A 24,201-nucleotide genomic window follows, 5' to 3' on the forward strand; every position below is an offset into this window, starting at 1 on the left:
GGAGAGCAACCATGAGAAGACGCCAGTCACTGCTGACTCTGGGGAGGGGGTGCGGGTGTTACTTGAACTTTTTCAACAAGCTTGGCATATTGCAAACTAAAAACGAAAAATACAATATGGGAAGTTCATTGATGATAACCTATACTTCATCTTGTGGGAAAGTTCGATTGTGTGGCTTTTACCAATCCTTAAAACAAGCAACAAAAAGAAACCAAAAACTCCTGAATTCCCAAACAAGTGGAAGGAACATTATACCTGCGCAGACAGGTTTTCCTTCTTCCTGACTCAGCCCCCATTCTGTCACTTGTTGGCTCGTCGAGTACACGGGGTATCAGGTGACACCTCTCTTTGATACAGTGGTTGAAATGGGAAATTAAGGGACTTCCCTGGGGGTCTGCACGCCCAGGGCAGGGAGCCTGGATTCGATCCCTGTTTGGGGAGCTAAGATCTTATCTGTTCCACCTGAGAGTTTGAATGCCAGGACTAAAAGACTCTGCATGTGGCAACGAAGGCCTGACGCAGCCAGGTGAATTAAAAGAAAGAAATGGGAAACTAAAATTCTTTTTAAACTAGGAATAGCTGTATGATAAAATCGCACATATATATGTGTGTGTGCTCAGCAACTCAGTCATGTCTGACTCTCTGCAACCTGATGGACTACGGCCTTCAAGGCTCCTGTCTGTAGAGACCTCCGGGCGAGAATACTGGAGTGCTTGCCATTTCCTCTTCCAGGGGATCTTCCCGATCCAGGTGCTGAACCTGCATCCCCTGCACTGGCAGGCGTGCTCTCACCGTGGCACCACCTGGGCTGTGCTGGGTCTTGGCTGCAGCACCCGGGGGCGCCTTCTGCTGGTGTATGGGCGGGGCACGGCTGTAGAGCACGCGGGCTTCAGTTGTTGCAACCGCAGGCTTAGTCCCGATCGGGGATCAGACCCACGTCCCCAACACTGGAAGGCGGATTCGTAGCCACTGGAGCGCCAGGGAAGTCCCCCATATTCTTATTTATCAAGAGATTCCACTCCCCAAAGGGACGCGAACATCTTGTTCACCCACAGGTTCCCTCAGAGAGAGCCCCTTCTGCTCTCTAGTGACAGTGCCCAGTGGGGTCAACCCGTGTTTGCACACCTGTGTGGGAGGAGCTTAGAAATGCTCAGGGACCCGAAAATACCTTCTGTTTTGGGGTAGTTGATGTATTTTCTGCGTTGTGTTTTGTCTTGTTGTGGAAATGGCTGGTGCTGCTGCGGAGCGTGTGTGTACGCACGACGGGAGCTGTGCGAGGCAGTCCTGAGGCTCGCTCGCTCTGGGTTTAGGTATCAACACAGCGCAGCGAAGTGGACTTGGTGGGGCTGGTCTAAGCCACAGAGTTGCCTGTTCTCATTGCTGGCGGTGTAGGAAGCCTTGAAAGGTGTACAGTGTGTGTTGTGACCTTAAGTGATGGTCAGGAGTCTCCGTGTGTGTGTGTGTGTGTGTGTGTGTGTGTGTGTGTGTGTGTGTAGGCTGTTGACGCCGTAGACCACTGACGCATCAGTTGTCTCAGCCCCTGCGTGTTGTTCGGTGTTAGTCAGTACCAAAGAGCCTTTGTTTGTGCGGGTTATTTCTATTGGTCTTTGCTGTATTAGAAACTGAACCTAAAAAAAACCCCTCCAAAAACTGTCTTTTTATTAATTCATTGAAAAATAATCCATTACATGTTCGCATTACTGACATATTTTGGAAAAAAGACTGCTTTCTAAAATAGTGAGAGAGTGGCATTGTTTAACATTGGGGCAAGTCTCCTAAATGTCTGGCTTGATTGAAGAGAGCTGGTTTCTTTAATATCCGCTTCTGTGAGCCGTCTGTCATGTCATGTAGCTGCTGGAAAACTCCGCGGCCCATTTCAGAGAAAGTGTGAGGGGTGAAAGGAAGGGACGTCCCAGAGTGTTGAGACTGCCTCCCTTCTCAGACCCTGGGGTCCTGCGGCCTCTGGACCCCTGGCTGAGAACAGCTGTCTCACCTGCGCTCCTGAAATGGCTGTGTTGTGGCCTGGTGGCCGGGTTTACACTCTCAGAGTCACCGGTAGGTCCTATGGACCTAGGCTGCTGGGCCCCCCAGCGTCTGCTCGGTCTGGTCTGAGCAGCCCGCCCTGCACACGTTCCTGGCGGTGCTGCTGGGCCTGGTCTTGGGGTCATGTTTGCAGAGCCACCTCCTGGGGGTTCTGAAAATACTTGCCTCCCTTAAAAGACCACCCCCCCAGGCATATCTTAACCTCCCTCTTTTCCTCCCTGCTGAGTTTATCCCGACACTGGTTTCCCCCGTGTCTACCTGGGGTGCACTGGGGAGGCTTCAGGGCTGCCCTCCACCCTTGCTGCTCCGTCTGGTAGCAGAGCCCAGAGGCAGGACGCCGGCGGAGAGGTCCGTCCACGTGGCCCGCTCCTCCTGACACGTGCCCGCTGCCCTCGGTGCAGCCTGCTGCGTGTGTTTGGTCCTTACTTTAATTCCATGTTTCCGTTTGACTGTTCTGTGCTGCTGTGGTGTGTCCCGTGCTCTCCTACCCCCACCCCTGCCCCGCGCCCGCTCCTCACCATTCACTCTACAGTGCTGTTTCCCCATTCCAGGTTCTTTTCATCGATGTCTCCTTGCGGGAGGTATACCCACACATTTCCCTCTGTCTGCCCCACTCTCGTCAGTGCAGTTACCCGCAGCCTTCCTGAGTGGCCATCTGGCTTTGTCTTATCTTGACTACAGGCGTTTCCCACGGCTGGCCCGATTGTGAGCTGTGACCGCACCTCCCTTCTGACGCACCTTTTTGCTTTTCCTGGAGTTAGTGGTCCTTTGCTTAGTTTTCGGCACACCTGTCCACCATCCTGTCTGGCTTGTTTGCTTGGACCTCACTGTCTGCTCACCCCTTGGAGCTCTGGGGGGCTCACTTCCCACCTCCTGGAGCAACTGTGGTTGCGTCTCCCGAGTTAGCGCCCGGGCCTGGGCTCCCCAGGCAGACTCTGGACCAGGCTTCGCTTCTCGGGGATGACGCGTGGCGCTGGGCCGTCCGGCACCCGCTCCGCTGCCTAGCGTGTCTGTGTCCTCCACTGTGAGCTCCTGCTTGCTGGCCCCTGTGCGTCTTGCCGAGCCCTGGGACCTCTCCTCTGGAGCCTGAGTTCCCTGGACCTCAGGAGGGAGGGAGAGGAGCTCACGCATCCCTGTTTAACTCCGCTTAGCCCCTCTCTCTCCTTCGTGCGCCTGGCAGGACGGCTCAGGCACCGGCCTTTCTGTCTGCTCTGCTGCCATCCAGTGACCAGGGCGGAGTGGGGTGTGAGGGTTCAGTTCAGTTCAGTTCAGTCGCTCAGTCGTGTCCGACTCTTTGCGACCCCATGAATCGCAGCACGCCAGGCCTCCCTGTCCATCACCAACTCCCGGAGTTCACTCAGACTCACGTCCATCGAGTCCGTGATGCCATCCAGCCATCTCATCCTCTGTCATCCCCTTCTCCTCCTGCCCCCAATCCCTCCCAGCATCAGAGTCTTTTCCAATGAGTCAACTCTTCCCATCAGGTGGCCAAAGTACTGGAGTTTCAGCTTTCGCATCATTCCTTCCAAAGAAATCCCAGGGCTGATCTCCTTTAGAATGGACTGGTTGGATCTCCTTGCAGTCCAAGGGACTCTCAAGAGTCTTCTCCAACACCACAGTCCAAAAGCATCAATTCTTCGGCCCTCAGCCTTCTTCACAGTCCAACTCTCACATCCATACATGACCACAGGAAAAACCATAGCCTTGATTAGCCGGACCTTTGTTGGCAAAGTAATGTCTCTGCTTTTGAATATGGTATCTAGGTTGGTCGTAACTTTTCTTCCAAGGAGTAAGCGTCTTTTAATTTCATGGCTGCAGTCACCATCTGCAGTGATTTTGGAGCCCAAAAAAATAAAGTCTGACACTGTTTCCACTGTTTCCCCATCTATTTCCCATGAAGTGATGGGACCAGATGCCGTGATCTTCATTTTCTGAATGTTGAGCTTTAAGCCAACCTTTTCACTCTCCTCTTTCACTTTCATCAAGAGGCTTTTTAGTTCCTCTTCACTTTTTGCCATAAGGATGGTGTCATCTGCATATCTGAGGTTACTGATATTTCTCCCGGCAATCTTGATTCCAGCTTGTGTTTCTTCCAGTCCAGCGTTTCTCATGATGTACTCTGCATGTAAGTTAAATAAGCAGGGTGACAATATACAGCCTTGACGTACTCCTTTTCCTATTTGGAACCATTCTGTTGTTCCATGTCCAGTTCTAATTGTTGCTTCCTGACCTGCATACAGATTTCTCAAGAGGCAGGTCAGGTGGTCTTGTATTCCCATCTCTTTCAGAATTTCCCACAGTTTATTGTGATCCACACAGTCAAAGGCTTTAGCATAGTCAATAAAGCAGAAATAGATGTTTTTCTGGAACTCTCTTGCTTTTTCTAATCTAGGTCAGCAGGTGATTTGGTTTAGCCTTTCTCACCTGTGTTTCGTATGTGTGTGAAAGTCTCCATGTGTTGACAAAGTCCATAAATATGAACTTGGGCTCTTGGCAGCTTAGAAGATTCCACTGTGTTGCTGTGCTGTGGTCAGTGACGTTTGGGAGAGAAGCCACTGTACCCCCAGCCACCACGTTCACTTTGCGTGTACCTGACTCCTAAAGGAGACCGAGTTTTGTGCTGGCAAAGTGGAGGTTCCTACTTTGCAGTTGGAGTCGCAGCCATTTGAGGAGGTTCACCTGGGCTTGCTGTGTATTCCAGGGCTCTGCCGTAGTTGAGGAGGTTCACCCGGGCTCGCTGTGTATTCCAGGGCTCTGCCGTAGTTGAGGAGGTTCACCCGGGCTCGCTGTGTATTCCAGGGCTCTGCCGTAGTTGAGGAGGTTCACCCGGGCTCGCTGTGTATTCCAGGGCTTTGCCGTAGGGTCCAGAGCAGGTCCCGAAGGGAGGAGCAGACGGTCCCTGGCTGCGCTTCCGGAAACGCCTCCCTGTTTCTCCAGGACATCCCTGCGGGCGATGGTGGCCAGCGGGAGTCATGCATGAGACCTCAGGAAAGCAGCAGGGTTGAGGCTCCCGGGGGCGGGGGTGTGAAGAGGGGGTGTGGAGGCCAGAGGCTGGGGCCTGGCGAGACACCCGCCTGCTCCAGGCCTCTGTCCAGGGGAGGGTCTGGCGTTGCCCGTCCACAGGTGCTGTGAGCAGTGACTAGGTCAGGTGTGGTCCTGACCAGGGGCAGGGAGGGCGGCTGCTCTGCAGGTGCGATGCACAGGCTTCTCACTGCAGGGGCTTCAGTAGTCGAAGCGCATTGGCTCAGTTGCTCCGCGGCATGTGGGATCGTCTCAGATCAGGGGTCGAACCTGCATCTTCTGCATTGGCAGGTGGATTCTTTACCGCCTGAGCCACCAGGGAAGCCCCGGTTTATTCTTGCTTGCTCTTTTCTTCTTTTGAGGTGACCTTTGTTGTGAGGTGAAGGGTCGAGAGGGGAGCGTTCCTGGTGGAGCCTAGCCCAGGGAGAGGCCTGCGCGGGAGGATGGGGGGTGCTTGAGGGGACGCCGAGCCGTGACCGTGAAGGGGGCTGGGCCGGGGCTCGAGGGGCTGCAGCCACTTTGAGATGCCTTTAGTGCGGGCACGAGGGTTGGGGGGAGGTGCCAGGGAGTTTATGTGAGCAGGGTCGGGAATGAGACTGGCGCGTCCAGAAGGTGGTTGGGGGTGCAGAGGACAAGGGTGGATGGGGAGGCCCACGGTGGGCCAGGCCATGGACCCCGCGGTGCTCGAGGGGTGGAGTGGGGGAGGCGGGGGTGAGAAGAGGCCGCTGGGGGCAGAGATGTGCCCGCCCCCACTGAAGGGTACAGCCGTGCCCTTGGGTGTCAGGCCGGGCTGCAGGGGAGGTCTGAGGGGTCAGCAGGTAGAAGCCCGTCCCAGAGCCCAGCTCCAGGATTGAGTCCGGGGCGTCACCTCGCGGGAGTGGCCCTGGCGGATGACCCTCTGCAGCATCCTGCGCCCCGGCTTGTCCGTGCTGCCAGCCAGCCGAGCCCCCATCCTTCCATCGTCCCCCCAGGCCCACCGGCCTCTGCCCCTCTGTTGGCCAGTGTGCTTGCCCAGGCCGGGTCAGAGTGAGGGGCGCTCAGGGAGACACTGAGGGGCACCCAGTTTGAATTAAACCGGTTACCCCCGGGAGTCTTTGTCGCTCTTTTTCGTGTGGAGGCCCCGCTGTCCGCCGAGGAGCCGCAGCCGCCCGCGTGGTGCAGGAGCGCCCGGTCCTCCCGGCCAGCCCTGCTTTCCCGGGACAGCACCCAGGCAGTCGGGAGGAGACCCCTTGCTGGGCCGTCGGGGAGCAGCTGAGGCTAAAGCAGGGCGAGCACAGGGCTGTGCTTCTGGCTGCGTCTGTGGGGCTGGAGGGACCCTCTGGGCTCCGCCACTGCTTCTCAGGCTGGGGCAGGGGCCGCCCCCTCCGCCTTCCTTCGCCCCTCTCCTTTTTCCGCTCATTTGCGGTTGTGTTGCATTCCAGCTTGAATTAAAGCTGGAATGAAGCTGGGTGGGTTGGTCTACTTTACTAAAATCCGGGACTGACTTTTTGCTGTGGCAAACAAAAGGCCCTTTTATGAGACAGTCTGTCCTTATCACCGTTGATTCACTGGCTGGTGAGGAGAGAAGGGCCTCAGTCGCCAGACATGTTCCTCTCGGTGATTTTATTTTTAAAAACCGCCTTCGAGGAGCCTGCCCTCTGAGGAGTTTTGAGAGAAGCACTGCTTCTTGGGCCTTAATCCCCATTTGGAGGAACATTTGGTTTTCTCTTTCGCGCTGAGAACTTTCTCGTGGGAGGGGTCTTCGCATTTGTGACGCCTGAAGCAAGAACCTGTTCTCAGGTTGGTATTGCCCTTAAAGCAGTAGCAAGATAATGTTCATTTACATAAATGAAAACATGCAAATAAAGGAGAAAACAAAAATCCTATCTGGCGTTGTGAATCATTTCAACCTTCCAGGCTTTAAAGCATTGTTTCTATGAGAGAGAGAAATACTAATAAAACCAGAGTCACAATTGACTTACAATTTTAAGTCAGTCTGTTTTATTGGAATCTCAGTGTCAGTAGACTTGCTTCCAACGTGGTTTTAGTGCCTATTTTTTGACCACATGATTGAATGTTCTAAACTTATTCGATTAATCCTGTCTTTAGTATTTTAGGTTTTCATTTTTCTGCTTTTATAAGCTTTCTCCTAGCTGAATCTTCCTGTGCAGTCTTTGTTATGTCTTTAAGTTTAAAGTCTTAAGAATGGAATCGCTGGGGAGACGTGTATATATCTTAAACTATTTTTTAGATTTTTTTTTTGCAGTATCTTCTAAACAAGTATTACCAATCTGATGTAGGAACAGTGGTGTATCAGCATAGTTTCCCCGCAGAAGTATATCTGACCTGATGTTTCTCTTACTGAAAGTGTTAATGACAGTAGTTTCGTCTTTGGAGTGTGTCCTCTGTGTCACAGTGAGGGCTGGCTGGCCTCTGTGATGTTTCTCTTACTGAAAGTGTTAATGACAGTAGTTTCGTCTTTGGAGTGTGTCCTCTGTGTCACAGTGAGGGCTGGCTGGCCTCTGTTCCGTAACCCGTGAAGTGGGTGCCTGTGGAGCTGTAAGATGTTATGAGTTTACGTCTGTAGAGTTCCTTTGCTTTGTAGTATTAGCCCTTCTTGTTTCAGGTGGACCCATCAGTCTGTATCTTTAAGGGATAAATACTGTCTTTGTTTTGGTTTAGCATTCTGCGTTTAAAGAGCAAAGTGCTGAAGATGAAGACAGAAGTGAACTGGATGATAGTGGACAGAATGAGAGCCTGAAGAATTTCATTTTGTGCTGACTTAGTCGAATGATCTCTTGATAATTTAAAAAAAAAAAAAAAAAACTGTGATAATCATGGTAATCATGGCCATTAGGCCAGTTCTACAGTTAGCTTTTTTCAGCTCCAAGACTTAATGGCCAGCATTTTAGAGCTCCTGGAGTTTTTCAGTCCTCTCAAGACTTCTCCTCGGTCAGGTCACAGTCTAGGAGTCACTTTTAGGTTTAAAGAAATCTCAAAACAGAACAGGACTACTGAGACCCCACCGCAGCCTGCATGGGCATGGCTGTCCCTGGGCTGGTCTGGGGATGGGGAGTGCGTGCTGGAGGCCTTGTCCCTGTCAGGTGCTGGACCAGAGGCCCGAGTCCCCGTGACCGTCGGCCCCTGTGCTGGGTTTCCCACAGGGAAATGGTTCTGCCAGGAGAGCCGAGGGCCTCAGAGCAGAGCCTGGCTTCTCCTCGACACTTGTCCACTTCCTCCCAGCGGTGCACCATCCTGGGCTGGGTACAGGCTCCATGGTGGACGGGCAGCCTGGTCCACAGGACGAGTGCGCCTGGAAGCCTCTCCGGGAATGTGTTCTCCTGGAGGAGTCGGGGGCTCAGGTAGAAACCCCCAGTGTGGGGAGAGGAGAAATTTACTAGCAAATCATATTGTTTCTGCTACAGATGTGCAGACATGCATGCGTGTTAAGTCACTTTAGTCGTGTCCAACTCTTTGTGACCTGCCAGGCTCCTTTGTCCATGTGATTCTCCAAGCAAGAATACTGGAGCGGGTTGCCATGCCCTCCTCCTGGATCTTCCTGACCCAGGGATCGAACCCATGTCTCTTAAGTCTCCTGCACTGGCAGGCAGGTTCTTTACCACTGAGCCACCTGGGAGCCTCCTGTCATGTGGGTTCTGTCACAGCTGGAGGCTTGTGAGAGCGTCCTGTCGCTGCCCTTCTGAAGGTGGAGGAGCGGGAGCAGGAAATGCCTGTGGAAAGTGACGGCTCCGTGAAGCCGCTGTTCCCAGGTCAGTGTGGGCGCAGCCACAGAATCTGCCCCACTGCACTGGTTCCAGTTCCGTGGCTCGGTGATCCTGTGTTACTTGAGCTGCCCTGCGCGGCCTGAAGTTCTGCGCAGCTTCTGCTCCTGTGAGTCCTCACCTGGGCTGGAGGCCAGGGCTGCTCCCCTTCCTCTTCCCTCCAGGGTCCACTTGCTGACGAGCCCCCTTCAGCTGTAGCCTGGTCTCCTCCTGCGCCTGGGCGCGTGCCAGGATGTCAGACGGATGTCTCAGACTCATGCCACCACGGTGTCCCCAGCTTAGTAATAGTCCCCACCGTCCAGTGACTCAGGCCAGAACCTCTCTCTCTCACCCGACATCTGGTCCACCCTGCACCCGGCTGGCTCTGTGGTCAGGACGCATTCAGCGTCCCGCCAGGTCTTGGGCTCACCTGTGGCTCTGCCGGGACTGTGGCTCAGACGGCACTGTCCTGGCAAATGCTGCGGCCCCCGTGCTCAGAGCTCTCCTGAGGAGGAGAAGGAGGGCCCTGGCCTCCTTCCTGGCACGGGCCCCTCACTCGCCCTGGCCATCCCTGAGCGCCCCGAGGCGCCCTGTGCGCTGGCTCGACCCTGCAAGCCCCGTGGCCTCTACCTGGGCTCTGCCCAGCCATGCCCTCTGCCCAGCCTTGCCCTGGGGCTTGGCGTCCTCCACCGTGCTCGTTCACACGGTGGGCACAGTCCAGTTCCTGGTGGCTGTGGGGCTGAGATCCCCAGCGGTTGGCAGGTAGTTGGCAGGCAGTGGCCTTGGGTCCCAGCGGCCACCCTCAGGTCCAGCCACGTGGCCCTCACCACCCAGCGGCTTCCTTCTTGTGGCTAGCTGCCTGCAACAGGGAACGCATGGGACTGTCGCATTGCATTCCCAAGCCCTCTCAGGACCCTGTCCCCACAGTGTCCGGTCCTGGAGCCAGGTCTCTGCCCGGGGCATCTGTGTTCAGGCCCCCCACTGAGCCACTCTGGCTTGTTGGCTCTTTAGTGACCATTTTTATGTATAAACGGATGGTCAAGGACTCAGAGACCAAGAACAGAAAAGCAGAAGGCTCCTGAAGGGAATAGGGTCAGTGCAAAGAGCAGAAGAAAACTTGGAAAATGACACGAGTTATATTGTCAGATTAAATAAAGTATCGCATTCAGAGAACTGGAACACACCCTCCGAAGTTAAAAATGGAATAAAAGCGTTTTTTTTTAGTAAGAAATTAGAAGCAAAGATCAAGTCAAGAATACCTGGCAGAAGGTTCTTCAAAAGGCAAAGAGACTAGGAGATGAAAGGTGAGGGGAGAGGGAAGGGTCCGCGGGACTGACTGGTGTCGTTGGACCTGAGGAGCCAGGCTGAGCACACGGACCACCTCCAGGTGGCAGGCTCTTCCTGTGAGTGGAAAGTGTCCCTAGCCAGCTCGGTGCATCCTGTCAGCAGAGAGCAGGAGGTGAGAACAGCCTCCGCCCAAAGCGTTAGGGCAGGCAGGCTACTGAGGGTGAGGGGCGGGGGCTCAGGGTGCACCGCACACTCTGCTCGCGCCGCCCTGAGGTGAGGGGCGCTGAGAGGAGGGCGCGGGCGAGGGGACCCGAGGAGACCGAGGTGCGGGCGGGCCTGGGGATCTGACGGAGCAGTAGGTGTGCAGATGCTGGAGGCAGGGAACCGAGGAGACTAAGTGGGGAGGAGATTGGGGAGGAGATTAGGTACGGAAGGCAGTGGGGCCGTTGAAACGCGTCTGGAGAGCGGGAAATATTGACATTGTCCCGGATGTGAGCGCTGCAGAGGGCCTGGCTGGACTTGGGGTGGGGCCGGCGGGTGTGGCATTCACATTTTTTGACCACAGGAGGCTGAGGTGCAGCGTGTACACCTGACAAGCCAGGAAGCGCCTCCAGGAGCACACTAGTTTCACATGAAGGCAGTGACCCCCAAAATAAACTGTGGGGAGAACAGAGACAGGGGCTTCTGGACAGAGTAGGGTGGGCGGGCGGGAGGGAGGCAGGTCTGCCCGGCCCCAGCGTACAGCCCTGTGCCTGCCAAGCTGTGTACCTGTGCACACCTGCGCCTGATAACTGTCCGTTGCTTCTCCACCTCCTTAGTCTCAGGCCTGGATTAGGGGTCCAGAGGTGTCCTGTAAGGAATGACGCCTCCCCTTCTGTTTTGTGTAGAGAGCTGCCGGTTAGGCCAGAGGGCACGCTGCCCCTCACATGGCCGGGAGCAGGGCCTGGTCGTCCCTGGTCAGAGGAGAGCCGAGTGGGGGACCCTTTGGTAGCCTCTTGGGGGGGCCCACAGCACCGCTCCTGGGGGCTGATATGCAGGGTTGAATGGGAGGCCTTTGTTTCCAGTGGTGCCCCCTCTTCGCCCTGATTAACGGGGTGCATGAGAGGAGCAGATGTATCCTCTGCTACGCCTGTAAATGGTTGTATCTTTTCAGCATGTTTGCATAAAGGTCGACTGTTTTCCCAAGTGTTCTCACATGCGTTTTAATATTTTATTGTCTTTAAAATTACACAGAGACAGCTCTATGGATATACTAGAAACCACTGAATTGTACCCTTTAAGTTGGTGAATTGTATGTCTGTAAAGCTGTTAACAGATACAATGTGGTCAGGACGGCTGCGTCCCCTGAAGCGGCTGGAGATGCCCCTGCCCCGGAGCCCGACCTCCGTGACCACCTCGCACACCAGGAAGATCCTCTTGGTGTTGAGCTGGGCGGACAGCGAGCTCTCAGAGCCTCGGTGATGACAGATGCAGGGGCAGCAGCTTCCGAGGCCCCTGTCCTGGAGTGTGTCGAGAGGAGCCGCCGGTGGATGATTTCAGCTGGGCACTGAGTGGCCGCCCTCCGTCCACGGTGGACACGACTTGCGACATTGCGGCATTCGCGTCTATGCACAGACGCCTCTCAAGGGCATGAGGAATGACCTTTCTATCTGAGACCAGCACCATGCTTCCCTTCCAGAATTTTCTAAGCCCTCCCCCTTAAACCAGGGGTGGTTAGTTGGTTCATAAGAGGTGATCTAGGGTCACCCCTCCAGCTGCAGAGGCAGGTGGCCTCCAGGTACCTCCGGGTGCAACTTGGGCGGCTCAGAGGCGTTCTGGGCAGCGGGGAGAGCCGCTGTGTGCACGCAGCTGCTCCGGAGATGCCCCTGGAGAGACGGTCATTCTCAATGGGTGGACATTACGGTCATTCTCAGTGGATGGACATCTGGGCTGTCTCCATAGGCCATCACCCATCAGGCGTCTGTAACCCTTCATGTATGAGTGCATTTGTCTGCTCTCATTTCTCTTGAGCATACCTAGAAGTGAAATGGCTGGATGGTGTGTAGGAGTCGGCTGACCTGAGGAATCTCCAGAGTTTTCCAAACTGGCTGTGAAATTTTCCAGTCGCAGCGGCCTTCCTCCACACCCTGCAGACACCTGGAGTGCGTGTGCAGCCGTCTTACGTTCTGGCCATACAGACACACGTGAACCTCGTTGCAGTGGGATTTACATTCCCTAATGGTGTTGAGACCTGAATCGACTGAAACTTGTTTTACGGTCCAGCCTGCACTGTGTCTTGAGAAGTTCCATGTGCACTTGGAAGGATTCTGCTTTTGCAGGCTGGAGTGTTGTCAGTGTTAGTTGAGGTTGAGCTGCTTCTGGTAAGACGGCTGTTCTGTCAGTGTTACGATTCAGGGACAGCAGTAACCAGAGGGGCAGGAGAGAGGGCGGAGCTTCCCAGTGCTTCTGTGGCTGGAGGGAGCAGTGAGTGGGGAAGATGACCTGGTGTCCTCTCCTGAGATTCTGTCTGCATAGGGCTTCCCAGGCGGCGTATGGTAAAGAGCTCACCGGCCAATTCAGGGGACGTGAGAGACTCAGGTCCGATCCCTGAGTGGGGAAGATCCCCTGGAGGCAGGCACAGCATTCACAGGCACAGCACTCCAGTATTCTTGCCTGGAGAATCCCATGGACAGTGGAGCTTGGCAAGCTACAGTCCATGGAGTCGCACAGAGTCAGACATGACTGAAGGGACTTAGCACGCACACATGTCTGCACAGCTGTAGCAGAAGCAGTATGATTTGCCAGTAAATTTCTCATGTTAGAAGAACCACGTGGGAGCCAGTCTGTCTGCCTACAGCTGGGTGCAAAGTAGCATTCTCTTGTGGATGTTTCTATGGCTTCCCATGTCTGTTTGCCCAGGGAGGTGCTGGGTGGCTTGGATAGGGTGTACGTCACTGGGCTTGGTTTTCTGTCTCTTATGTGCAGAAAGGGCAGGTTCTTAATTTCCAGGCCTGTTTTTGTTTTTTCCCCTGAAACCTCCAAATGGAGGACTTTGGCCTTGGAGAATTGGAACCATCCCCCAAATCATCAGCCCCATGGATATTGATTTATCCTCCAGATTTTGAAGAAAAGTAAAGTGGACTTCAGAAAATGCCTGCTTCAACTCAACAGGGGCTTATTCTAACATGGTAAATAATTAACATTTGTTTTAAAAGCACTGGTTAATGTTTCCTAAGGAAAATCTTGGTACTTTGTGTCCAGTTGTAGCTTCATGGTTGAAATTCTTAGGAATCCTAAAGCAGATTGGCACTGGTGGATTTCAGGCCCCCAGCAAGGCGCTGCCCAGACATCAAGGCCTGAGTGAGCTACTGAGTGGGGACTCAGACACCGTGGTTTCAGGAAGTCACCTGCTGAGTGGACTTCCAGGCCACCATTTCAGGGACACGTGGGCCCTATGGTGGAGGGATGGTGGGGGATCCTGGGCTGCGGGTCAGTTGGCTCGAGCTGGTCCCCGCCCTGCAGGTCAACAGGGGGGAGAAGGCTGAACGTGGCAGAGCCCCCAGCCTGCCCTGTGCAGAATGGTGTTTGTGGTGGCGTGGGCGGGTGGGTTCAGCACACCGGATGCCCTCCCGGCCTGCACCCTCCCTGAGGGTGCCCTGTCCCTGGGCAGCCCCGTGTGGTCCGAGGTCCACTCTCTCCCTGGCTGACCAACTCCGCCTTCCCACGCTGTCCTCCCCCATCTTTCCTCTCTCTTTCTTGCTCGTCTTCTCCTTTTCTTTCTTATTTTCATTTGGGAGAGTTCAGTAGAGAGAGCTGTGTGGTGCCTCCCTGGTGCCCCCGCCCCCACCCCCACCCCACGTGTAACCACATGTGTGCCTTAGCCTCAGGATAGCGCAGTAAGTGTGTATCAAAAAGCAGTGCACTTGGGAAAATTACTGAAATGCCATTGTCTTACCTGTAAAGATTAACCACCGTTCCTTAACATCATCAAGTATTCAGTCAGTATTCAGTGTCTTGGATCAGTCAGTATTCAAGTTTGTAATTATTTTTTAAATGAGAGTAAAATTTTTTAAAATTAGAGGTCAGATGCAAGAAGTCCCCGAGTGGTGGGGCAGGTCAGTGTGTCTCCTGAGTCTCCTAGTGAGTCTTCTCCTCTTGAAGACAGCAAGTCCCCTGTTTGTCAGGGTCCCTGGATTGGGTTTTGCTGGTCACACCCCCTGTAGTGTTGGCATGTGTGGCTTTGATCATAGTTGTTCAGACACTAAGTTGTGTCCAGCTCTTTGTGACCCCATGGACTGCAGCATGCCTGTCTTCCCTGTCCTTCACCATCTCCTGGAGTTTGTTCAAACTCCTGTCCATTGAGTCAGTGATGCCATCCAACCATCTCGTCCTCTGTCATCCCCTTCTCCTCCCGCCTTCAGTCTTTCCCAGCATCAGGTCTTTTCCAAGGAGTTGGCTCTTCACATCAGGTGGCCAAAGTATAAATCACTTGTTTTTTGCATATTCAAAGGGTTTCTTCCCTTTTCCTTTAAAGTCTAAGAAATATACCGGAGTAAGTCTTAGGTGAGGCGTTTAGGGTTGGGAGTTGATACTTGTAGGTACCCAGTATATTCTCTCGATCTGCACCTGAAACATGGTAACTCCACTTCAATAAAAATAATAATATAATAAAGTAAAATCTCAAGGAAAAAACAATTATGTCGTTAAAAGCTATTTTTTAATTCTAGGGAACTTTTCCTAAGTATGGTTTTGTCTTGTTTATTTCGGCTGCTCTGGGTCCTCGCTGTGGCCTGTGGACGTCTCTCTAGCAGCAGCCCTCCGGCTTAGTTGCCCTGAGGCGTGTGGGATCTTAGTTGCTGGACCAGGGATCAAACTTGTGTTCCCCGAATTAAAAGTTAGATTCTCAACCACTGGAGCAGCAGGAAAGTCCCAGTCTGTCTGATGAATTTTTCCTGGAAGATAATTGATTGGCAGTGTTGTCTAATGGTGTGTTTTAAAAAGCAAAAGTATTAAATTTTGATGAAATCCAGTTTATACTTCGAAACAAACTTGCCTTCTTTTAGGGGACTTTCATTCTCTGGAGTGTCACGTGTGCATCATCCTGCTTCTTTGTCATTTCTGATGTCCGCCGTCTGCTTGCTGGGGTCCCTTTACCGAGGTGTCTGCTGGGAGGCCTGTGGCAGCGCTGGCCTCTGCTGTGTGATTGGCTGCAGTTGTGCTGGGACGGCAGTGCACCCAGGAAGCGCGGCGGCGGCCTGCGCGCGGGGTCTCGGGCTGCGGGTCGTGGTCCTGGGCCCTGTTGGCGGCGCCTGCCCAGAGGAGGCCCAGGCCCTGGCTGGAGCTGTGGCTGGCAGTCCTGTCAGAGTACCAGACGGCCCGACTCCTCAGCGCCGCCCCTCGTAAGCTGGCTGCTCCTCTGAGCGTGGGGACGGCCACATGCAGAGTGACAGCTCGGGTAACCTGCTCGCTTGGCTGTTGCAGGTGACGGACCTCACGAGGTACTTGGATCCCAGTGGGCTCGGCGTGATTAGCTTCGAAGACTTCTACCGGGGGATTGAGGCGATCAGGAATGGAGGTGAGTTGCCCACCCCTTCCTCGTTCCCTCCCCTCTGCCTCCCTGTTAGCGACCCCCAGTCCCAGCTCCCCTGCTGAGCTTCAGGCCCCCGCCCCCATCTTTGCCCCTCATGGCCCGCCCTCCAGGGTCCCCTGGCTCAGCTACTCATCCGTGGTGTTGGACATGCGTCTGCTGCCCCCGGAAGTCTTTATGGAAACCAAACATACAAAAACATCGCAAGACCCACAGTGAACACCCCCCACCATGTATTTGCTGTCCGCAGTCTGCAGGCAGCGTCGCATGTCCACCTGTCCACCTGTCCATCTCTTTGTTTCAGTGGGATGGGTTTTAGGTCAGTTCACCACCACGCACTCCCCCAGTCACCGGGTCCTGTGTGTGTCATTACCCAGAGTTTGGTAGTGGTTTGCAGTCTCCTTTGGGGTACAAATTCTCCTTTAGAGAAGTGCACAGATCTTCAGTGAGCCCTTCTGTGAATGGTGACATCCTCCCACGGGGGGTGCAGACCCCTGCTCAGAGCTTTCCCCGCCCCCGGACAATTCTCTGCCAGCCTGCTGAGACCCTGCCCTCCTGCCTCGCCTCCTCAGCTGGTCTCCATCAGCACACGTCAGCCTGGCCGCTGTGGGCTTCTCATAAACACACCGTCAGCTGTGCTGCAGCGTCGGCTTTACCCACCTGTAACGCTCGCTACCCACAGGTGCTGCTGCATGTCAGGGCTCCCTAGTGTGAGCTGTGCTCGCTTGTGTGCCTAGGTGCTTTACCTGTCCACCCCCAGGCAGTGGCAGCAGTCTGTCTCCAGTGTCTGCCCCCCACGTGATGGGCAACAGTCTCTGCAGTGTGGGGCCCTGATAATGAACCTCCTAGTGACATCAGGTCCAAGTCTGGGACGCGTTGTCAGGGCTCTGGGACCTGTGCAGTGTGCCCAGATTCACGCGTGCCCCTCGTTGGAGCCCCGCACGCGGGGTGAGGAGTCTCTGTGTACAGGGCTGCAGCTGCTGGTTGGGCTTGGTCCCTGGGGTCCTGGGATCAGTGGGGAGGTCATGTGTCCTAGAGGGCGGTGGTCCTGTTGGTGTTTGTCTCCAGCAGCTTCTTTTTGCCTTCACTCCCACGGGACATGTTGGCTGTAAGTTGAAGGTGACGGGAGTCGGCTCCAGGACTGGTGGGTCACGGGAGAAGCCTTTGCAGCTAGTCTGAGGGTCTAGGGGTGGGAAGGCGGTGGGAGCATGCGGTCAAGCCCGGGACACCAGAAAACGGGCGCCCGTGCCAGGAAAAACAAGGTGCAGCGCAGGGGAAGCCTGCTTCTGGAGGGGCTCAGCCAGCGGGGCCAGTGTGTGCGTAGTCGCAGTGATTAAAGAGCTGAGCACTCAGGTGACCAGCACCACGCTGCCCTGTGGGCCCAGGGCAGACGTCCTGGAGCTCGGGAGACTTGAGGGACACGGCCCTGTTTAGCACCCGCTGGCCATTCTTGGCCTGTGGCCCGGTTCATCTCCCAGCCTCGCGTGGGAGGTCAGTCCACTCCTCAAGCCCACTGTGGGTGACCAAGGAGCAGCCACTGCCCACCGGGCACCGGCCCCGCCTATGGGCGGGATGCGTCCTGTAATTTACCGATAGGGGTGATGCATCATGGTTCCCCGGGCCAAGGGTCAAAGGGGCTGGGAGGAGCTTGGCATCTCCACGCCTTCCAGCTGGGGCTTCCACTGCGTGGGCAGGGAGGAGCCCCAAACAGTGGCCAGCGAGCGACGGTGCCTGAGCCTTCTGTGTGGCTCTGGGGCTCTCTCTGAGCCCTGTCCACGATTCTGTTGCTCTGCTCTGATGGCCCACGGGTGACGAGAAAGGGAGCAAGTTCTGCTGTAGGAATTCCTGGGGGCTCGTGACTTGCGAGGCCCCCACCCTGGACCTCAGGAGTCCGAATGTGCTCCTGAAAGACCCGTGACTGGGCGGGAGCGGCCAGAGTGGTCCCAGCTGTTCAGGAGGTGTGGGAGCGGCCAGCACTTCAGCTCCCGGAGCGAGCCAGGGCCAGGCCTCCGGGGGCCGCGCTGGTGGGGACGCCGTCCTTGCCTGTGGGGACCTTCTGGGCGGGTCAGGCTGTGGGCCCTGCTGTTCCTTTATTTGTTGGGCTGAGTGGCTTTTGGGATCTCAGTTCCCCGATCAGAGGTTGAACTTGGGTTCCGGCAGTAGAACCGTGGAGAATCCATTGGGCCACCAAGGAACTCCGCCTGCTTTTCCTTGCTTCTTTGGTAATCTGACGGCATCATTTAGCTTCTGTTGGGAATGGAGAGTGAAAATAAAAAGAATAAAAGCAGGTCAGAGACGCTTTTGAAATTGTTAACTCACAGGGAGACGGAGAGTGTGCTCGCCCGGCCTGTGTTCAGCCAGAGTTCACCCCAGGCCGTCCTGCCCGCGCGCCTGCCGGGGCTGCCACGGCTGTGGGCGCGTCTGTCAGACGTGCGGCCTGTGGCCGGCACGGAGCGCTGACTCCATGTACTGACCCAGTTTTGCAGAAAAGCACAGGAGTTTGCTGTCCTCGCCACAGGCCTCGTTTCAGGAATAGAATGAGATTGAGGAGGGTGTTCCAAATGGGCCACTGCTTAGCTCGTCCCCCCACCAGGCTCTGATGGAGACTTGTTTTAGTTCTGTAGAGAAAACTGATAAAGAACCATATTGAGTTCCCATCCAGCTTGTAGAAACTCCCACTGCATTCACATCCCCTCCACCTCGGGGGCAGCACCTATCTCTGGAATCTGAGTCCACGTCCACCGTGGCTTCATGACTGGCTGTGTTCTGAAAGTTTTAGATCCTCTGTTTGGTTTTTGAAAGTGCAAGCAAGACTTAACATTTGAAAGTGAGAAGACAGGCAGTGTCAGCCTAGCCTTTTCTAGCTTTGTGCTGGGAAGCGGTCCTCTCCCTCCCCGGTCCATGGAAACCCTCTTGCTGTGGTTCTGCCGCTGGTCACCTGCTCTGGAGACCAGGCCTCCACACGGGGCCCGGGGGCTGGAGGCCGGCCAGCGCAGGCCCTGGGTCCAGTCCGCCACACTCCGAGGTGCCACCACAGCTGGTGACTCTCTTGGGAAGACGGCACAAGCAGCAGCAGCGGACGTGCCTCGGTTCTTCTGACGGGAGCCCCAAGGGTGCTGGGCCTTGAGTTGGCGGGGACGCCTCAGTACGCCTCAGTGACTGGACCTGTAGACGCTCGGCTCTGCCAGGCTGTCGAGGGGAGCGTGACTGTTCCGCTCAGCCTGAGGGCTCTGAAAGCAGTGGCACCGTGGTCCTGTCACTGCTCTGTGCCAAGGGCCCCTCCCCAGGCGGTCCAGCGACCCCAGGCCACGGACCTCAGAGCCTAGCTGCGGGCTGATGACTTAGGTCCAGATGCTGGAGAAGAGCGTCCCCTGACCCAGGAGGCTGGTGCTGACGTCCCAGCATCCTTGCCCAGGCATGTCAGGGGCTGGCTGGTGCAGTTGGCCTCAGGGGCGTCCGGGTCACGTGACACACACTCATCACGGGCCTGGCGCGTGTGGACAGTTACTGCTGGCACCTGTGTTGTGCTCACAGCTTCGACGCCCTGCGTGTGGGTTTTCCTCAGGAGCAGCTCTCCGATAGCCACCGCCCAGAGTGAGCACAGGCCCCTGCGGGTGCCGGCAGCCCTGCCTTCCCCCTGGCCTGACCGTAGGCCCAAGTCCCCACAGCCCTTCCTGGGCTGATGCTTGCTAGAATGGCTCAGAGCCCTGGCAGGTGCTTTGCTGCCCGGTCCCTGTTGATTTGTGAGCAGCGGGGCACCGGGTCCGTCCGCTGGGCAGGGCCTGACGTGGGGGCGTCTGGGCCGTGCCACCCTCCTGGCTCCTGTGGGTGCTCCCAGCCCAAATTCCCTGACCCCCTCCGTCCAGGATGTGAGTGGAGGCTCCGTTCCATTGGTGGGACTGGTTAACCCCTGACCTTGGGAGATTACCTGTGTCTCCACTCCCTCCTTGTCCCAGGAGGTCAGAGGTCAGGGGTGGGGTGTAGGGTCCCCTGGCAACCAGCCCCCATCCTCTGAGAGTCACCTGAGTGGTGTAAACCCAGGTGAGGTTGAAGGGGCTTGTTATGCACAAAAGAAGCTCCTCTCATCCTCCACTCATGAAATCCCGGGTTCTCGGAGCTCTGTGCCGGAACGGGGACAAAGACCAGGTAGATGTTTGTCATGATGTCGGGATGTCTCTGCAGGGCAGCTGCAGAAACAAGGGTGTCGTGCCTGCTCCTTGGAACAGGCTTGGGCTGCTCAGAGGCTGGGGGCAGGGGACAGGGCATTTCCTTCAGGAGGGTCGCTGCTGTGGGATCCTGTCTGAGAAGTGGGGTCTCTGCTGACATCAGTGTAACCCAGCGTGATGTGATGGAGTTTCCTTGAGACTCATTATAAAATAAAACATGTTGTAGACGATAAAGTAAAAAAAGGGGAAATGAAAGCCGTGCGAGTCTGGCACGCTGGACAGACGTTACCTCCTGACCCGACCCTCGCAGGAAAATACGGCGTCCGGGGCTTCCCTGGTGGTCCCACGGGTAGGGCCCTGTGCTCTCGGTGTCAAGGGCCCAGGTTCGCTCCCTGATTGGAGACCTGATCCCGAAGCCACACGGTGCGGCTAAAATAAATAAGTAAATAAATGAACTAATGGAAAGGGAGAATGGCATCTCGTTCCTTCTCGAGCTGGAGAGCACCGCAGAGCTCCGTGTCCTCCACCTTCTCCTTACAGCACAGAAACTCTGTGAGGAAGGACCCTCTTGCCATTCAGGCCCCCCCTCCACCAGAGCTGGCACGAAGCCAAGGCTCCAGGGGCTGCACTGCCTGCGGCCTCCCGCCCATGCCTCCCACGGCCACTCTGGCCCTACCCGTGCCCGCCCCGTGTGCCTGTCCCTGTGACACCATGGGGGTGCCTGGGGCTGCCGCTGAGCCGTCTCCTCTCTCCTGCAGATCCCGACAGCCCGCTATGCAGTGTCACACCTGCCCCCGACGAGGAGCTGCCTGCCTGCCCTGAGGAGTTCGATGACTTCGTGACCTTTGAGGCAAGTGGTTTTCCTGGGAGAGCGGAGAGGGAGTCTGATGGACACACACCCCCTGCCTTGTGTACCCTAAACCCTGTGTCACTTGCTGGCCCCTGGGGAGCGCCGTGCAGGGCAGGCAGGGGGCACTGTGACTGCCCAGTGGTCAGCAGGGGTCTGCTCTCCACGCTTTGCACCTGAGGCTGATGGCAGGAGGGCCCCTGGGGCCTGGGGTCAGCAGGGGCAGGCTCTCCTGTGTCATTGCTGGGCCCTTCTGCCAGGCCACTGGGATGTGTGGTGAGGGCCTTGTTTTATCAAAAACGTCCCTAGACCCAGAAAATGGGCCTGGGGACGCTTGACTTACATCTTGCTGCCTTCAGCCCCTGCCCCCAGGAGGGCGTCCCAGATGGCTCAGTGGGAAAAAATCTACCTGCCAGTGCAGGATTAGCTAAGTCGCTTCAGTCGTGTCTGACTCTGTGCGACCCCATAGACGGCAGCCCACCAGGCTCCCCAGTCCCTGGGATTCTCCAGGCAAGAATATTGGAGTAGGGTGCTATTTCCTTCCCCAATGCATGAAAGTGAAAAGTGAAAGTGAAGTCGCTCAGTCGAGTTCCACTCTTCTCGACCCCATGGACTGCAGCCTACCAAGCTCCTCCGTCCATGGGATTTTCCAGGCAAGAGTACTGGAGTGGGGTGCCATCGCCTTCTCCGAATGCAGGATTAGCTGTATCTAATTAGTAGGAAACTCTGGTTTGACTCCTGGGTGGGAAAGATCCCCTGGAGAAGGAAATGACAATCCCCTCCAGTATTCTTGCTTAGAGAGTCCCATGGGCGGGTGAGCCTGACTGGCTATAGTCCACGGGGTCACAGAGTCGGACACGAGTGAGCAACTGAGCACGCGTGCAATGTGGGGAGAAGGTGTGTGAGTGGAGCCACAGAGGAGACCAGACAGCTTCATCACCGGGGTGGTGGGGGCAGAGGCTGGGAGGGCCCTGGTGGCTCCATGTGCAGTTTTTTTCTGTTTTGGCCACACAGCACGTGGGAACCTTCGTTCCCTTACCAGGGGTCGAACCCATGCCCCCTGCATCGGAAGCCTGGAGTCTTAACCACTGGACCACCAGGGAATTCCCGAGGAATTTCCTTTTTAAAAAACACAGCTGTGGCAGCCCCTCAGCCTGCTGTTGCCCAGGGTGGGGTGTAGGGAGAGGGTGGGACTGAGGCCATGCCCTGACCCTCTGGGCGTTGGCTCCTTGGCAAGTGAGAGCCCCTCGGAGTGCTGACGGCCCACAGGACCCCTGCCCTCCACGGAGTCTCGGTGTCTTGTTTCCCTGCTCTGAGAAACTGGCCCTCAATGGTACAGGTTCACTTCCTGCCAGCCTGGGCCTCCAGGCCACCCGCAGCTGTTAAGCCCTCACAGCTCTGTCCCAGAGCCCCAGCCAGGCCTGAGCCCCTGAGGACAGGAACCGCCTGCCGTGCATCCCCACTCAGTAGCGACTGGTATCTTCGTTCTGGCTGTGACTGGGGGAGCCGGGCCAGTCATGCTGCGTGGGGACCAGGTGCCCGCAGGCACGAGTGCTGGCTGTGAGGGGCGGCGTGGTCGGACAGGGAGGGTGTGCAGGCCCGGACACGTCAGCTGTCCAGCCCACCATCAGTCCTGGACCCTGGGGTAGCGAGTCGGGGAAGGCCCTGGAAGACCAAAACACCTGGAGCCTCCCAGCACAGCAGCTTGGGCCGGGAGAGGCTGCTTGTCTTTGAACGTCCGGGGAACCCTGGTCGCTTACCTGGTTGGCCAGCAGCTGACCTCTCCTGCCTGTTGACACCCCAGAGTATGCTTTGCCATCAGTGTCTTCCGTTCTGTTCTTCTCTGGTATCTCAGTTAGAGTGCTCTGTTGATTCTTTGTATTTTATGTGTACATGGGCATCATGGGTTGAATCGTAGCCCCCAAAAGTCCACCGGAAGCCATGAAAGTCACCGTATTTGGAGACGAGATCTTTGCAGAGCTCATTATGCTAGGTAGGGTGGGCCCTGACTCCAGTGACCAGGGTCCTTGGAAGAGAAAGGGAGAGGGCTCACTGGAAGAAGGCGGTATGAGGACGGGGCAGAGCTGGAGGAACATGGCCTCCACAGGAGCTTCAGGAGGAATTCAGCCCTGCTGACACCTTCGCTTCCAACTTCTGCCTCCAGATCTATGGGGGAATACATTCCTGTTGCTTCGAGCCTCTGGTTTATGGAAATCGGATGCCCCAGGGAACTAGAATGACTTCTGTGATCCAGATTGTAAAAGGCGTCAACCCTGGGGCTGCCTCCTGGAGCCTGATGGAGCAGCCTTGGAGTGTTGTCCGGCCCCCGGCCCCCTTTTCTCTGCAGGGTGGACCCCTTGCAGGCCACAGGTGCGACCCTCCCTCCGTGGTGGTGCTTTGACTCCTGGGCAGGCCAGCCCCGCCTGGGGCTCATCACCTTCAGAAGGTGCGGGTGGGAGCCTGACAAAATGCAGCAGGACTGCTGCTCAGGTGTTTGGATCATAATTTGTTTTCAACAAGGAGGGAATATTTTAAGTTTTTGTTGTTGTTTCAAAAAAATAATACGCTTCATTTTTTTCTAGCAGTTTTAGGTTTACAGAAGATGAAGCAGATAGTAACAGGGAGTTCCCGGTTCACCCTCCTCCACCCTGGCCTCCCTCCACACACACTGTCCCTGCCCTGAACATCTCCCACTTGTTGTGAAGGGAACCTGTATTGATACGTTGTTACCGACGAAGCGCAGGGTTCCATCAGGGCTCCATCTTGGCAGTGCAGGATCTGTAGGTCTTAATAGTTGCAGTTTCACTGCTTTAAGAATCGTCTCTGCCCCCCAGGTTCCTCCCTTCCTCCCACCAGCACCAGAGACCTCTGAACTTGTACTGTCTCCATAGTTCTGCCCTTTCATGCTTTCGTAGACTTGGTTGAATCCGCAGCTTCGGGCCTTAAAGGTTCCTCCATGTGTTTTTTGCTTTTTAAGGTTTTAGATGTGATTTTGAGAGGAGTAGAATTAGGTGCTATACAGAGACTTGTAGCGGAGAAGGCAATGGCAACCCACTCCAGTACTCTTGCCTGGGAAATCCCATGGGCAGGGGAGCCTGGTGGGCTGCAGTCCATGGGGTCGCACAGAGTCAGACTCTACTGAGCGACTTCACTTTCACTTTTCCTTTCATGCATTGGAGAAGGAAATGGCAACTCACTCCAGTGTTCTTGCCTGGAGAATCCCAGGGACGGGGGAGCCTGGTGGGCTGCAGTCTATGGGGTCGCACAGAGTCGGACACGACTGAATCGACTTAGCAGCAGTAGCAGCAGCAAAGACTTGTAGAGAGCTGGTTTTTTTTTTTTTCCCGCTAAACTTTTGAATCGTGTAAGCCTAATAAGTCCTGTAAGAATATGAGTGAAGATGATGTGTATTACCGTCTAGTACCACATTTGGAGACCCCCTGCCTTTTGTTGAGTTTCTGGTGGGGTCCAGCAGTGCTGGTCAGGGGTGCCCTGGGTGTAACACTGAGGGCCCCTCCCAGGGCCTTTCCT

The 24,201-nt window shown here is 55.7% G+C and overlaps 1 protein-coding gene across 2 annotated transcripts in view; it reads left to right on the forward strand.

The window, feature by feature from the left end:
- Positions 1 to 24,201, forward strand: part of RAB11FIP3 (RAB11 family interacting protein 3) — a 60,283-nt gene that overhangs the window by 12,646 nt on the left and 23,436 nt on the right. For both annotated transcript variants that reach the window (XM_019987819.2, XM_070779346.1), the window contains exons 2-3: positions 15,552 to 15,645; positions 20,582 to 20,673. In XM_019987819.2, coding sequence (XP_019843378.2) covers positions 15,552 to 15,645; positions 20,582 to 20,673 — 186 coding nt within the window. The remainder of the gene's footprint in view (positions 1 to 15,551; positions 15,646 to 20,581; positions 20,674 to 24,201) is intronic.

This window comes from Bos indicus, chromosome 25 (assembly GCF_029378745.1).
Source record: "Bos indicus isolate NIAB-ARS_2022 breed Sahiwal x Tharparkar chromosome 25, NIAB-ARS_B.indTharparkar_mat_pri_1.0, whole genome shotgun sequence".
NCBI lineage: Eukaryota > Metazoa > Chordata > Mammalia > Artiodactyla > Bovidae > Bos > Bos indicus.